Source organism: Phoca vitulina, unplaced genomic scaffold (genome assembly GCF_004348235.1).
Source record: "Phoca vitulina isolate PV1807 unplaced genomic scaffold, GSC_HSeal_1.0 scaffold79, whole genome shotgun sequence".
Taxonomy (NCBI): Eukaryota; Metazoa; Chordata; class Mammalia; order Carnivora; family Phocidae; genus Phoca; species Phoca vitulina.
Window position 1 is genome coordinate 3,648,773 of NW_022589782.1, and position 16,127 is coordinate 3,664,899.

The window sequence follows — 16,127 nt, forward strand, 5'->3', positions numbered from 1 at the left end:
ATCAGGACAGTGGCACCCGTGCGTGGGAAAGGCGAGGGCGGAGTCACGGCGACCCGGTGCGGATGGAGCCGGCGACCAGCAAGCGGGGCCGCGCCTGCGCTCCGGGCACAGCTCAGGTGTGCAGTGCTCGCTCTGTAGGGTTTCCACGGAGCCCAGCGCTCACCCTCTCCCGCACCCGCAGCTACACACACCCCACCCCCACCTCACAGCCACACTGCCTTGCCTCTCCGGGGCACAGAGGATGCAGCCTGGCTGGCGGAGGGGCCTGCAGGAGACACTGGGGACACCAGAAGCCAGGAACACGGCGCAGAGTCCGCTCTCGGTAACGGTCTACACCAGCCTAGTCCACACCAGCGGTTCTGAAAACGGGATGCTGCCGGGAGGGGTTGAGCCTTGTTCGCCCTTCCTGGGCACACGCAGGTTGTCCGCAGTGGGCACGTGGCACCCGTGCCCACCGCCCGCTGCCAGCCCTGCAGCTTCCACTTGCACCGGCCCTGTCTCCACGGCACGCCGCCTTCTCTCTCCCCAAGGAGCTGCCAAATGTTCCTTCCTGCAGGCAACCCAGGGACTTGATTCCCAGGGAAATGCACATGTCCTGAGGTCCCTCTACGTGTACCCAGGGCAGGGGGTGTCCAGGAAAACTTCCAAGGGAACACTGTGCCCCCTGGGATTCTGTCAGCGACAGCCCAGTCCTCCAGCTGGGCCACAGGTACACAAATCATTCATTCATTACCCTGTGTCTGCTTTCTGGTGCTTGAAGTATCTCCAAATCAAGCACACGGGTACTGAATGAGAAATATAAACACTTCGCAAACACTGTAAAAACCATTCAACCTCACAAATCCTCCAGGAACACAAACTGCAGCAGTGAGAAACCGTGTTCCCCTGTCAAACTAGCGGACAATTTTACATGACAGAATTGTGCGATGGTGAGGGTACGGAGATGGATGTTCTCAGAAACTGCTGGTGGGAACGGAAAGTGGCACTGATCCACCCCCAGTTCTAAAAATAGCTCTCAAGCTACATACCACCACTAGATAGAGACATATCAGCATCTAGAGACATCTCCATCCTTCCACAGAGGAACTCCACTTTTAGGTTGCTGTCCTACAGAAATAATCAGAAAGGAATCAAACATTTATGTACAAGGATGTTTATATAAGCATTATTCACAAAGAAAAAACGGGAACTACTCTTAAAATCCAATAGGAATATGGCAGGTATGCTCATTCACTGGCATTAAAAATTATGTTCATAATATGAGCAAATAAATAAAAGTTCAAAAAAATGGAGGACATATAACTATGTCTATTTAAATTGTGTAAGAAACTAAATACAACACTAAGAAGAGACTGGAATGATAGGAGGGGACATTTTAGGTGATTTTTATTCTCTTCTTTATACTTTCCCTATTTTCCAAATTTTCAACAATAGAAATGTCATTTTTTAAGTGGAAAGAAATTGCATTTTTTTAAATTTAATTTTATTTAAATTCAATTAACATATAATGCAGCGTTAGCTTCAGAGATAGAGTTCAGTAATTCATACATTCATACAATTCGTACATTCATACGGTGTTGCATATACAACAGCCAGTGCTCATTACATCATGTGCCCTCCTTAAAGCCTGTCCCCCAGTTACCCCATCCCCGCACCCCCTCCCCGAGAAACTGCATTTTAAAGCACTGACGAGAATTATTTCCATGGTAAAACCTGGACCCTCTCACATTAATTCGAGTCTCAGTCGGGAAATAACATCCCCTCTTTAGAAGGAACTAATAACCCAATTAAGATAATGGGTAACCGAGTAGAAAAAACGCTCAAGCCATTTGTCCGTCAGTCACAGACGAAAACAGAGCATTCCAGAACTGTGACACAGAAACAGCGGCGTGGCAGAAGCAAGAATTTTATTTAGCTGGACCCAAGGCCCTATCTGGTTCTCCCAAGATGACAAGATGGCGCTAAGCCCTCTCTCGGAGGACGGGGTGACACGTGACAGCTAGCACAGACAGACGCGACTGACCCAGGGGCCGCTTTCCGCTCCAACCCCAGCAGGAGGGCGTCCCCTGGGTCCAGCCTCAGAAGCAGTTCTTCCTATCAGAGCGGAGCAGTCCCATCTCTCATCGGGAATCCTGCCCCCAGAGAAGGGCCACCCCCACCCACCACTCTGCATCTCCCCCCGCAACACGCACCACTGCTCTGGAATAAGCTCCCCACGCTCACCGCTCACCGCAGGTTGGAAGAAACAGTGGGGGCTGTTGCTTTGAAAGTAGAGCAAGAAGACAAAGATGAGAAACTAGGAGACAAAAAAATCAGAAAAACAGATCCAGAACCTGAATAACAGAAGAGCCAGAAGAAATCATCAAGAGAGTAACGTATCTTTCCAGAACTGAAGATCATGAGTTTTTAGATTAAAATGGCCCATCAAAAGTCCAACACACAAGAGAGGTTAAAAAATGCATGAAGGGTCAAGATATGCAAATGGATATATATAAATAATAGTTACAACCATAATTTTTTTTAAGTAAAAAGGTAAGACTCTCCCCCCAGGGAGCAAACACACCCTCCCAAGGCACAGGCGACTCTTCAGGGCAAGGCTGGGGAGGGAGCAGCATAAAGAAATTAGGTGCTTTCAGAAGGAGAAGAAAGCCACCGAGCACGAGGGGGGAGGAAACACAGCGTCTAGCAGCTTCTCCGAGGGGCGCTGGAAGCTACGAGAAATGGGCCAGCTTCAAAATTCTAGGAAGAACGTGTTTTCATTCTAAAACTCTACACCCAGATAAACTATTAATCAAGTATTAAGCAGGATAAGGATCTTTTTAGACATACAGGGTCTTAAGCAATTTTAATTCCCATGCGCATTGTGTCCAGTTTAATAGTCCTTTTCATTTTAGTGGTAAGTAATACATATTCCTGTATTGCAAAATTGTTTTGTTTTTTTTTTTAAGATTTTATTTATTTGACAGAGAGAGACACAGAGAGAGAGGGAACACAAGCAGGGGGAGTGGGAGAGAGAGAAGCAGGCTTCCCGCCGAGCAGGGAGCCCCATGCGGGGCTCAATCCCAGAATCCTGGGATCATGACCTGAGCCGAAGGCAGACACTTAACGACTGAGCCACCCAGGCGCCCCACAAAATTGTTCTTAATTATCCCAAAATATACATAGCACTCCATCCACACCATGGAGTATTCCATAATTCCTAAAGTGAATGAATGAGAACTGTAATAGTAATGGAGGGAGTTTCTCTCTCTCTGACAAATAAATAAAAGCTTAAAAAAAAAAAAAAAAAGATGCGGGGGGGTCTGGCAGGAAAACCAAGTATGTGATCCCATTGCTAAAACAACAAACTTTGACCCAAAGCCCACGCATGTGCCTGCTTGAGTAGGGGCTGCACAGGATTGCCCAAGGGCAGAGAAACTACAGAAGGCCACCGAGGGAGGCAGAATTCTAAGATGACCCCCATCATCTCCGCCTCCTGGGATTACTCCCATCATTGTGTTCAAGGGCCAAGAGATTCTGCAGATGTAATTAAGGTACCGATGGGGTTGATCTTAAGATACAGAGACAATCCAGGGGGCCCGACCTAATCACGTGAGTGCCATCAGAGCAGGGAGTTTTCTCCGGCCGGTCACAGAAATCAGAGACTTGACCTGTGAGAAGGGTTTGAACAAGGGGGTGCCCCGCTGCGGGGCTGGGAGGGGCCCTGGTTGACAGCTAGCAGCAGCAGGAGGAAAGGCAGAGGCTAGACGGAGACCCCAGTCCTACAACCCCAAGGAACTGCACGCTGCCGATAACCTGTGGGCTTGAGGGCCCGCAGCTGCCAGGTGAGCAGAGGGTCCAGCTACCCCGTGCCAGACTCCCCACCCACTGACACTGTGAGACACTAAAAGGGTGTTGTTTTAAGCCACTAGATGTGTGGTTATTTGTTACGGGGATGACCGTGGATTTGCGTGCCGGGAAGTAAGGCACTGCTGTAACCAATACCTACAATGGGGCAGGTACTCCAGGGTCGGAAGAATTCGGGGAGCATGGTAGAAAGAGTCCCGACAGCCTTCAGCAGGCTATTCATAGAAACGTGGGCAGGAAAGACGCTGCTGGTAGGGGCTCCAAGAAAGAGAGGAGCACTTCCCTAAACTGTCTCCGAGGAAGCAGAAACTGCTGTGAGCAGCGTGTCCCGGGAATCTAGACTTGGAGAGAGCTGCCGCGGAGGCTCACAAGGACACGTGGGTTCCCGGAAACCCAGGAAGGGACCTGGTCGTGCAGAACCTGTAACTGAAGGGCCTGAACAGACTGCTCAGCAGAAGCCACCTAGGCTCTGCTACCTGTCTTGAGAGGCAAAGAGGAGAGAAATGGAAGAACGGAGAATGAAAAGGGAACCCGACTGCATGACTGCAAATGCTCAGCCTCTCCACATGACCAGAGGCCAAGAGTCAGAACCCGCTGTGGGGGGGTGTGGCACAGAGACGAGGCTCAGTGTCCTGCTCAACCCTCTCTTGGCGCCTCGGAAGGATCTGGAGGTCAGAGCGCTGGGCCACACAAAGACCCTTGCAAGAGACTAAGAGTGCTCCTCATCGGTTCTCTTCATCCAACCAGGGGCGCTGGAGAAGCTTACGAGCGAGCACCCTCACCTCTCAGCAGAAGCTGGAAGCAGAGAAGGGCCATGTCAGAAGCGTCGTCCGTGGCTGTGGCTCGTGTGACAGTGTAGGCCCCGGGAATCCACGCCCAGCACGGCCTCCGGGTTCTCCAGAACAAGCAGCTCAGACTAGGGCGGAGGGGGCCCGGCACGACAGAGGCTCCTGACAGGCAGCAGGCTGAGGAAGCCACTCGCGGGGCTGCAGAGTCGTCCCATTTTCAGGGAAAACAAAGGATGGCTCAGAGCCCAGAGGACGGCAGGCAGTGTGTTCCCAGGCCTTGATATTTAACCACGGACTCCAGCTGCAGTTTGCCGGGCTGGATTTCAAACACTGCCTGGACCAGCAGCTCCTTCTCGCCGTCCACGGCCCTCTTTCTGGCGCAGCACGCCGTGACTCTCGTCCTGCACCTGGCCGGCCACTGCATGCCGGGAGCCTCTGGTCCCACAGGCCCGCAGGTGGGAGGCCTGCACTTAGTGGATGTACTCGGGCACCTGCTCCGCCCCTGACTCACACTGTGTGCATGACGAGCACTGGGACTTGAGCGGACACATAACGGCATGCGGCTGTGGGGCCTGGGGACGGCTGAAGCATTTTGCCATTGCTACGGATACAGCTCTAGCCAGACCTAAGATGACCCCCAGGGACCCCTGCCCTTGTATAATCACCTCCCGAGTGTGGAGGGACCTGTACATGTGGCAGCCATCCTGCCCCCAGCCAGGCTCTGCTTTATGGCAAAAGAGGCTTTTGCAGGTGTAACTGATCATCAGTTCACTCTGGGTTCATCTAAAGGGAGATTCTCCAGGCGGGCCTAACCCAAGCACATGAGCCTATAAAAGCTGAGAGGAAGTCAAAGATCCGAAGAACGGGGCAGGGCTGGTGCAACCCTGCTGACCTGAAGGGGGAGCAGGTGGAAAGCAGGTGGGAGCAGCCCCAAGACAACAGCCGGCAGGGAAATGGGAAGCTCAGCCCTATAACGGTGAGGAACTGAACTCTGCCCACAGTAAGGAGGAGCCTCCTGACAAGAGCTCGGCCTGGATGACACCTCGGATTCGACCTGGTGATACGCTGAGATTCCAGCCATGCCAGCCTGCTGATCTGTGAGCTAAGGAAAGGCTGCTATGCTTGGGGTACTTTATTATATGGCAAGAGAACCCTGATACGTGTCCACACCAGGTCATTACCATGAAATCAGGAGGAAACAGAATGGCAGAGGCACTGATGCGAGAGAGAATTCCATGGTGAGAAAAAGGTTTCTATCACGTGAACAAATTTATGTGAAATTAAACGTGACTGTATTTGTTAGCATTTAGAGAGGTGTCTGTTCTCCAAAATACAGCTGACTTTGGACAAGGACAGCATTCCCGCTGGCCATGTGGGGCATAAACAACCGAGAAAGAAGCTGTCAGGCCAACATCTGAACAAAAAGAACCCAGAGGTGGGAGTTTCTGAAGCTACTTTGGTCCTGAAAGCTTTGGCCAGTTCCAGGAATGAGAACAGTGGTGCTGCGAGAAATCGAAGGCCCGGGCTCGCCGAGTCGGAGCGTCCACCGGACACCCTCCCCGCTCCTCGTCCTTCCCTTCCCTGGTTCCGGCTCCATAAAACGCTGCTTCTCTTCTGTCCTCTGGAACGGTCGGAGGTGCAGTATCGGAATAATCCTGTCCTTGAGTATGAGGAAGAACTGCCCTGTACAGACGTCGGGTCCAGTGTTTGCACGGCTGGGGTGGGTTTGGGCGTGCGTCCGAACTGCTCACTCTCTCTCTCGGGGAGACTGTCAAGCGTTCAGTCTTTCTTGAGAGAGCTTCGGTAGGCCACCTTTTTCTAGAAGATTGTCTATTTCGTCAAAGTCTTCAAATTCACTGGCAAAAAGCTATCCGTAAGATCCTTTTCAAAACCCCCTACAGCAGCTGGAGCTGCACCCCTTTCACATCTGAGACCGCTGCTATGCGCCGTCTTCGTTTTCCTCATCAGTCTTCCAGTTTTGATTACTAGTCTTTTCAAAGAACCTACTTTTCATTTCATTGATCCTCTCCCCTGCATGTTTTCTGTTTGCTTTCTGCTCTACATTGTTTATTTTCTTCTCACACTGAATTTATTAGACATATATTTTTACCTAATCCAATAGGCAGGTAGCTCACCAGCGTTCAGGCTTTATTTAGTAAAACCATTTAAAGCAATGGCCCTCCTTGGGGTGCCTGGGTGGGTGGCTCAGTTCATTAAGCGTCCGACTCTTGGTTTCGGCTCAAGTCATGATCTCAGGGTCAGGAGACTGAGCCCCATGTCGGAGTCTGCTTGAGATTCTCTACCTCTGCCCCTCCCCCGACTCATGCTCACACTCTAAAATAAAATCTTAAAAAATAAAAAAAAGCTATGCCCCTCCTTCCAAATCCCACATCAGCCGCATCCCACAAGTTCTGGTTCACGTTAAAGTCTTTCTTGATCCCTGAATTACTTGGAAGTGTTTGAACTTCTAAATACCTGAGTGCTGTGTTGGAGACGGCCATCGCTGCTGGTCAGGACCCATTCTCTCCTCCTTCCTAACAGCAGCATGCTGAGGAATGGGGAGGTAATGCGCCCAGCTCACTAAAACTACCTTTTCCAGTCTGTCTTGCAGATAGGCATGGCCAGGCGACGAAGGTCCTGTCAGTGAGCGAGGAGGGCATGTTCCCGTTGGGACTTCTAAGAAAGTTCCATGGAAGGAGGATACGGTTGGCAGGGACATCTCTGCCTGGCCCCCTCTTCCTGCCTTAAACACGGATGTGATGGCAGGGGCCCCGTAACCATCCTGCACTAGAGGGGACCTTCCAGACTGCAGGCGTGAACTAGAACGGTGGGGCTGAACGTGGAAGGGCTGTGGGGCCCTGATGACCTGCAAAGCCACCTGCTGGCCCTGAACCTACCGCCGCCGTAACGTGAAAGAAAAGAAACCTGTCCTGGGCTCCGCTGGTCACCTGGCCAAAGGCAGTTCCTAACTGACACAGATGCTTCTAAGATACCACTGTGGTATTGGTTTTTTGACCAGAAAATAGTTCACACATATGAAAGCATTTGTAACTTAGACTAATAATAAAATGAACATTGCTTCATCCACCACCTAACCTGAAAAAGGTAGAACATTTCTAGGTTCACTGTGTTCTCAAAACTATACCTCCCTGTCCTCTCCCTACCTCTCATCTCACCAAAGGGAAGCACTACTCCAGATTCTGTGATTAACATTCCCTTAAATTATGGTTAGATCACACATTTTTGTAACCCTAAGTTATACTGCTCTACTTTGCTTGTATCCCACTATTTTTCTGCAATTTTCTTTCTTCCTCAATATTGTGAGATACATCTACATTGACGCATGTAGCTGTAGTTCACTTAACCACACAGCTCTACACTGTTCATTGCATGAAGACACCACTATCTACCCATTCCCCCATTTACGGGTTTGTGGGTTATTTCAAGCTTTAAGCTATTACAAAACGCTGCTACCAACACTCCCGTACTCTTCTCCTGGTGACCCATGGGACAGTCTCTAGGAGAGTGCTTCCCAACTCTTCTGACACCATGGCATATGTAGAAAATGATGGTATTTACATGCACACTGGAGGAAAACTGGAGGGGTGTAGACTTCTGGATGCAGCCGCAGAGGGGGCCCACAGACTGGCACCTTGAGGGTTCAGGGGACCAGTAAAATGAAGCACATCAATGTCCCACAGCCCGGTGGCAGAGGTATGCGCGAGCAGGCCAATGGTGCTACGTAAGTCCAAACTGTCTCCCGAGGGAGACACTTCCTGCTTTCAAAGACCCTGGGCTAGAGCTCCCAAGGCTGCCCCTCCTCCACAAGCCCAGATGTTGTTAGACTGACATTCTGTAAGACAAAGGTCTGTGCTCTTAATTCGTGTTTCCTCACTGCTAATGAGATGGGGCATCCTTCTGTGCTTACTGTCTATTCCTAGCCCCTCTTCTGAGACACCTGTGCCCTTCTTTTGCCCATGTTTTATCGGGTAGTTTGCTCTTCTTGACCAGATTGTTTTTGGCGTCCTTGATATATTCCAGATAGTAATCATTTGTCAGTTTTATGTATTCTAAAATCTCCCTGCTTGAGCTTGTTTTTCACTTTTCACTGTTCATTATTTAATACAATTGAGAGATTCTGTTCATCAGCCTTTAATGGTTTGAGCCATTTTTGTGTGTGTGTGTCTTTTTCAGGAAATTCTTCTCTACGCTATTTGTTACTGAATAAAATAAAACCTGTTTTGTAATCAAAGAATATGCTCTATGAATCAGATATTCTGCAATATGCTGAGTCTTACCTTCTGATCAAGCAGGAGGCTAATTTTTGTACATGCCCAGTGCTTATTTGAGAATGATATACACTTTCCACTTGTTGGGTGGAAGGTACTATAATAAATATCCAATAGATCAGGGATGACACACGCCAGCCGCGGGGGAGGGGTGGGGGGTTAACAAATCCAGCCCTGGCCATCTGCTTACATATCATCTCTGGCTGCTTGCATTCCACAAAGGCAGAGTTAAGCAGTTGAGACAGAGACCGTATGGCCTCACAAAGCCGAGAACATTTACTATCTAGCCCATTATAGGAAAAGCTTGCCAACCTCTGTTGTGCTCAAAAACCTGTTTGGTTTTTTTTTTGGGGGGGGGGGTCTGCTTGATATCAATTAATGAAAGAGCTGCTTTAAAATCTTCTATGACAATGACACTGGCAATTCTGCTAATCCTCGCTTGTTACGGTACTTTATGTTGAGGCTAATTTATTAGGTGAAAATAAGTTCTAAATTGTTCCATTTTCATGGTACGTTATTCATTCTATTGTTAGAGCAGTGGTCACTCTTGTCCCTCGTTGTTACTTCTGCTCTGAAATCTGCCTGGACAATACTGTCACTCTAACAGTCTCTTTTCCTTAGCATGTATTTCTTCCATTCTTTTATATCTTAGGTTTTGGATGTGTCTCTCATGAACAGCACACAGCTGCACTCAGTTTTTCCGTGGAATCTGACACTCTTTAGTCAGGAAGTCTGGTCCATTTGTTATATATAGTGACATATATTTGGTTTCATTTCCACCATCTTAGACTGTATTTTCTTTTTACCTGTTTTTCCCTATGCTCCTCCCCCTCCCTTTTTTTGCCTCCCTTTTTCCTGCCTTCTTTTGATTAAAATTATTTTCACTCCATTTTTTACCTTATTGAAGTTTTAGCCTTTTCACATGTTCCCCTAACATTATAACATGAATTCTAGACTTCATGAAGATTTCATCAGCGTCTTTATCCTCCTCTGCAACAATATAAGAGCATCAAAAAAATTTATTTATTTGAGAGAGAGAAATGGAGCAGGGGGAGGGGCAGAGGGAGAGGGAGAAGCAGACTCCCTTCTGAACAGGGAGCCCGACATGGGGCTCGATCCCAGGACTCCGGGATCATGACCTGAGCCTAAGGCAGACACTTAACCGACTGAGCCACCCAGGCATCCCGAGCATCTGAACTCTTACTGTCAGATTTAAACCCCTTTGCTTGCTTCTTTATTTTTATTATTTTGTTTTCAATGGAAAAATACATCATGTTTTCAAAATAGCGCTTGAAAAATACAAGGTGTACAGGTTTTATAAAACAAAGCCAACTCCAGCCACGAGACACTATGTACATCCTGTGAAAAAACTAGTCTGATATTCAGTTAATGAAAACTAGAAAGCTCCAAGTTTCCAGCTTGGTTAAACAAGTATAGTTACATGAAACACTTAATAAACTAATTTTCCCCCCAATGCGTAAATAGAATGACAAGACTACATTTGTGCCTGGCAACTCCAGCCGGACCCCACAGTTATCTGAAATGCACAGCTCCGGTGTACACTTCACCCGACTTACTGCAGCGGAAGGGCAAGGTGACTGCACAGGGCAAAGATGTGGGCAACAGGAATACTGTGCACTCGACATCACAAAGTAGGGGTGAAAAGAAAGCCTCAATTACTGCAGAGCCTAAAAGGAAGAAGACTATATTCCAACTTTGGAAAGTTAATCTAGAAGGATAGGGAAAGGGTTTAAGAAGTTATAGTTTCACATGAAAAATGCACACGTGGTAGAAAGGAACACAGTTGGAGGGGGGCAGGAATCAGGACCAGGCTAATTGGAAAACCTCTCAGGCTCGCTGTGTCCAAATCAAGACAGACTAAGTTTCCATTCATCTACATCTGCTGCCATTCACGTGTCCTAAACAGGGACACCCTACCACTTAGCTATGAGTGGTCTTTTTTTTTTTTTTTTTTAATTTAAAGGAAGGCATTCCTAATCTCTTGTAGGATAAAACAAAAACAGGAAGCTGCCTAGTTATCAAGTGCTTCCTAGAAACTATTTTGTATGTTTCTACATATAAAATTTACTGATAAATTTTAGCGAGTCCTTTAAAAATAAAAATTGGTTTAAATATTTTGGGGAAAATGCCTTTTTGCTGACATGTTTAAATTGGAAATTAACTTTACCATAAGCAGATACTCTGTGGAGCATACAAATTTCTCATATGTATAGCTCCAACAGCCATCCAAGACCAATAACTGTTTCCCAATTCATTACGTTCAGTGAAGTGAAATATTAGCCATGGAACCAAAATCTAGTGTTTTGTACCATGTGGCCACAGGATTGTGGGTTTCACATAATGGTTAAGAATACACTAGCATTCTGAGGTTTTTTTTTATGAATCTACATACAAACATAAAGAAGGGAGGGGAGGCAAAAAGCTTTTTTGTTTTAGGACAAATCCTTCAGGACAAGAGAATATGGAGGTTTGTTAGTTCTGACACAGTATTTGCTGTTTGATTGCTGATTGTATGCACTCTAAAACAGTTCCACAGATAAAACCAACATATTATTTCTTGATTGCGTCCCGTCAAAACCAAAGACTTACTCGTCACTGTTTCAATGTCAAATATATACCCTATGAGCTGACACTTCATTTTAAAGGGTTACAGCTACCTCATGGGACCGAGGTAGATGGATTTTTATGCTTTTTCTGACGTTTGGTACACACTACACAATGGCATCCAGTTTGACAATTAATAATGTAGAAAACTCTTCAGGAAAAAACTAAAATGCATCAAGCTGAAAAGCTTAAAATTAGTTCTACTTTCTAATAAAAATATACATAAAGTGCATCATCAGTGTAAGGAATTCTGATACCAGTGTGTATTGCAAATTTTCCCAACAACGCATCAAACATAAATCCAGTCCAGATGTCATGCATGGGTACAAATATAGCCGGAGGGTTTTTTTCTCGTTTTTCTCTCCATGGGCAGTCGTCCTTTAAAATAGTTACTATAACTGCTGCTGACGCATTTATGATAGTACTTCTAGCATCATATAGTAACCTGGACTTCTGATCAAGATTAGCCAAGTAAGGGAAGTTACCAAATAAGGCTAAATCTAGTTTAGTCAAATCTAGTTTGGTACCCTTCACTCTCCTCCTTTAGCACTTGAAGACAACAAGTTGAGTTGGCAGATACAGTTTATGGACTCTTGAGGCTGTTTTTATCAGTTCAGTCTGTCTTACTGAATTCTTGGGAACAGGAACAGGATTTGCAGGGAGAGCTGGGATATTAGTAAGTTCTGTACTGGATGTCTGCCATGAGGCCATCCACTGTCTGAAGAGTTTCTAACAGAGTTGTACTTGTCTCTTTATGAGACTGTTCCTCTTCTTTTAGTTTCCTTGGTCCTTTATGCAGTGAGAATGTCTGCTAGACTCCCACTATAGGATTAGCTATGTTTGTCGCAGTGCTCCCTGAAGGCCTGGGCGGATGGTTTACCAGACGTGTTGAAGAAACAACTCTGGCAACTGTGGCCTTCGGTGGTGGAAGAAGGGCTGGCTGTGAGGCAGTCTGAGGAATGCTTTCGCTCGATGCACCCCCTAAGCTCTCACCGGGATTCACCTGTTGCAAGGAAACTTCAGTAACTTGTACGGCAGTCACAGATGCTGCCATCACAGCAGGAGCAGGACTATTTCTGCCCTGAGAGCTGCCAGTCACTGGGCCAGTCTTCATAGTGCTAGTAAGTGAAGGCACAGACATGCTGTCTTCCCTGTCTGCAGACAAGTCAAGGCTGCTGTCACTCAAAGATGTTAAAGTAACACCTTCCGTTGAATGTGTTTTCCGTTTCTGAAGCACATGATTAGGCAGTAGTTGGTGAAGTTCCTTTCTTCTTAAATGCATTGCAGCAATTTTCATATCCATCTCAAACATCTTGCTATTTATTGCTTGCCTATAAACTGTATCTGTGAAAGACTGGATATCATAGGTGAGATCAATACTGAGAACGTCAGAGTTTCCTGGCTTTTTTAACACTAACCCAATCACCCACATCGTACGAAATTCTTCCTTGTCAGGATTTTCTTTAGGTGCCGGAAATGACTGAGGATTCACATGCGCCAGAGTAATAAATTCATTCTTCTCCAAGCTTCCAACTAGAATTCGGATTTTTGATTCCACCAAGCCCACCCATTCTAGATGCTGTTTTTCTGTTGGTGCACTTGCTAGAAGTACAATATAATGCTTGTACTTTTGAAAGAAGCTTGGAGCTTCAAAAAGCTTGGACCACTCTGCCTTACTCAGCAAAATTTCATGCGTGATAGCAAGCCCTTGTTTAAACTCCTCGATCATGACCATCCTTGTTGAAACCGACACGTTGTATGTGGAGTTCTGCTGTGGGTACGCTGGTGTGATTATGGGCATAAGATGGTACCTATCACTGGGATTTACTCTCGGGTCCCATACAGGCAAATTAAGATTCCGCTCTTCAGGCTCTTTCAGCAGCACTGGATTTGGCCATTCCCATTCAGAAAATACCAAGAAAAACTTACGAACAAGAGTTGACGCGACTGCATTTGGGTAGAGCTGGCAGGTTCTTGCTACCAGCATGGCCCAGGAAACACCTCCTAGGAAGCCTAGTATGTTGGAATAGATACTGTGGCATTTGGCCCACAGTTTGATGGCTCTCAGAGTTAACCTGAAGTTGTCAATGTTTGGGACGAGATGTAAAATTTCATCCGTCACCCGGCAACCGTTTAGGCTTCTTATGCATCTAATATCTAAGTTTTTAAGCAGACTGTCATCTCTTAGGTCCAGATCTTCTGGAATAGTCTGCAGTGCCAATCTTGCGAACAAAATATCAATCTCTATACCATCAAAACACAGTTTAATAACTGGTACAAACGCCTCCTCAACAGCCCTTAAATCTTTTACTTCTTCGTGTAGTTTCAACTTGTCATAGAACGAGGTGAAAAAGTCGCTTCGATCAACATGTCTCGGTGCAACGCACAACGCATCAATATCAGCACCCTTCGTGTGCACTCCTAATCTGTACGAGCCAAACGTGAAGATCTTCCCGCCGACATTTTCAATTACAGCTGGTGGAAGGCTCTTGCTTTCACTGATTTCTCGTATCCACTCCTTTACCAGATTATTTAATTTTTCCAAAATTAAAATCCTGCGCTGCAGTTCCTCTTCCTCTTCAAAAACCCCAAAGGGCTTCAGGGTTTCAATTAACTTCTGGGTAAGTACGCAGTCAGTCTCCTTGGGGGCCGCCAAGCTGATGGGGGAGGAGATGCCATAGCGCTTGCGCGGCGGCGTCTGTTGTGATCCCGGAGTTGTCACCGGAAACGGCATCATCTCTAGCGCCGGCCCCGCCACGCCACCTCCCCCGCCACCGCGACCTCCACGGCCGCTGCCCGGGTCATGATCCGCTGAGGCGGGCGGGCGGGGCTCCCACCGGCCCAGGTCCAACCCGCTCCCGCTCCACTCCCGCCGCTTCAAGCGCCTCTCTGCCGTCCCCTCGGCCCCAACATGGCGCCTGGGCCCTCAGAGCTGCATTCTAGAACGGCCACGCACGCCACGTATGCCACGGAGCCTGCGCGCCGCGCGGAGCCTCACGGGAGTTGTAGTTTCTGAGGTCCCGCCGCAGGACTCGGGCAGGTGCAGGTGGTCCGGGGTACGCCTTGTTTTCGGCTTCATCAGTACTGTTCACACACACCTACCGTCTTGTCCCTTGATCACCATTTTTCCTTACACCCCAGATCTACTGCCTCTCCAGGGGCAGCTTCGGGTGGCCTTCGCCCTAAGGCGCGTCCTTCAGAAACCCCTCACAGTGAGGGTCTGCTGTGCAAGGCGCCTCCCGTTGCGTCGTCCGGGGCCCGGCGCCTGGCTGGTGGTTTAGTGGGTCTGCCACTCTGGGGTGGCAGTTCTGTTCTTTCCAGCTGGCAGGTCCTGTCTGCCACCTCTGGAGTCTACGGTTTCTGTTGGGAAGTCTGCAGTCTGGCTGACCCGCTCACCGGTCTTCTCCTTCTGGCAGCTGTAAAGATCCTCCCTATCCTCAGTGTCCTGCAGTGTGACCGCCACTCGGTGCCAAGGGGTAAACTTCCCATTTACCTTACGCTGTGATTTCTGAATCGTAAGATTCGGGCTTTTCACTCCATGACCTCCGAAGAAGCTCAGGCATGGCCTTGGGATACGCTGTCCACGCCATTCTCTTGATTCTCCTCATGTACACATGATAGACTCTCTCACTGGGTTCTCCGTGTCTCTTACCTCCTGCTTCCTCCTGGGTGATGCCAGATCTACCTCTCAGTTCTCCAATTCCCTCTTCAGTTGTACTTAGTCTGCTGTCTAAGCCAGCACTGAAGCATCCATTTAAATACTTACATTTTTAATTACTAGAAGCATTATCTTGTTCTTTTCCAAATCTTCCCTGCCTCTTCAGAAGAGATTCTATTATTTCCTGTTTTCTTTCTACCTTTTATTCAGTAAACATTTTAAACTTATTTAATATTCTATAACTAATGGCCCCAATTCTTAATATTCTTGAGAATCTGATTCTAGCTTGATTTCTACTGACTCAGACAGGCATTGCTTCATGGGTCTTGTAATTTTTGGATCATGAGCTCATCTCTGGTGAGGCTTGGGATGCCTGTGTGGATGTCCTTCCAAAGAGGAATTGCTTTGTTTCTATCAGATGTCCTTGTACACTATCAAATTTTACACTATAATTTAATTCCTTTTCCAGGGACTAGCCAGATCACCTGAGTAGTGTGATTTCAAACCCCAAACATATGTGAAAAGAAAAGTGGTTTTTGATTCTAGGGAAGAGTTTTCCCCACCCAGAACCCAGATTGAGAAAGAGAACTCTTTGTCACCTCCTTTCACCAAGTATCAGATTCTTCCTATTCCATCTTTTCATTCAGTGTGTCGCCCTTCAAGAGTTGCAACCATATCCAGGGGTTTCAGTTCCAGCTCCCTGCCTCTTTAGGTCCTGAAGCTCTGTGTCTCTTTCTTGGGCAGCTGCTAAACTAAAGTTTCTTGATTATAAAGACTGGCAAATGCCTCTAGAGCAATTAGAGTTCAGCTATAGAATCAGCTAAGATTCTGAGGTTTCAAAGTACCTCTTTTTGGTTTTTTTCACCCCTGCTGATTTACTTTATTTTCTTGGGTACTCAGCTATGCATCTTAAAGGAGATT

At 47.3% G+C, this 16,127-nt stretch overlaps 2 protein-coding genes across 5 annotated transcripts in view; both read right to left on the reverse strand.

Annotated features, from left to right (window-relative positions):
• The window catches only part of RADIL (Rap associating with DIL domain), a 116,798-nt gene that overhangs the window by 32,824 nt on the left and 67,847 nt on the right, over positions 1-16,127 (reverse strand). The gene's annotated exons all lie outside the window — the stretch shown is intronic.
• PAPOLB (poly(A) polymerase beta) lies at positions 11,078-14,335 on the reverse strand. Its single transcript, XM_032394250.1, has one exon. It carries the CDS (start codon positions 14,283-14,285, stop codon positions 12,360-12,362), a length of 1,926 nt encoding a protein of 641 aa, XP_032250141.1. The 5' UTR covers positions 14,286-14,335; the 3' UTR covers positions 11,078-12,359.

What these genes read in the sequence shown, in the direction of transcription:
- PAPOLB (XM_032394250.1), bottom strand. Translation starts at nt 14,285, where the DNA reads ATGATGCCGTTTCCGGTGACAACTCCGGGATCACAACAGACGCCGCCG.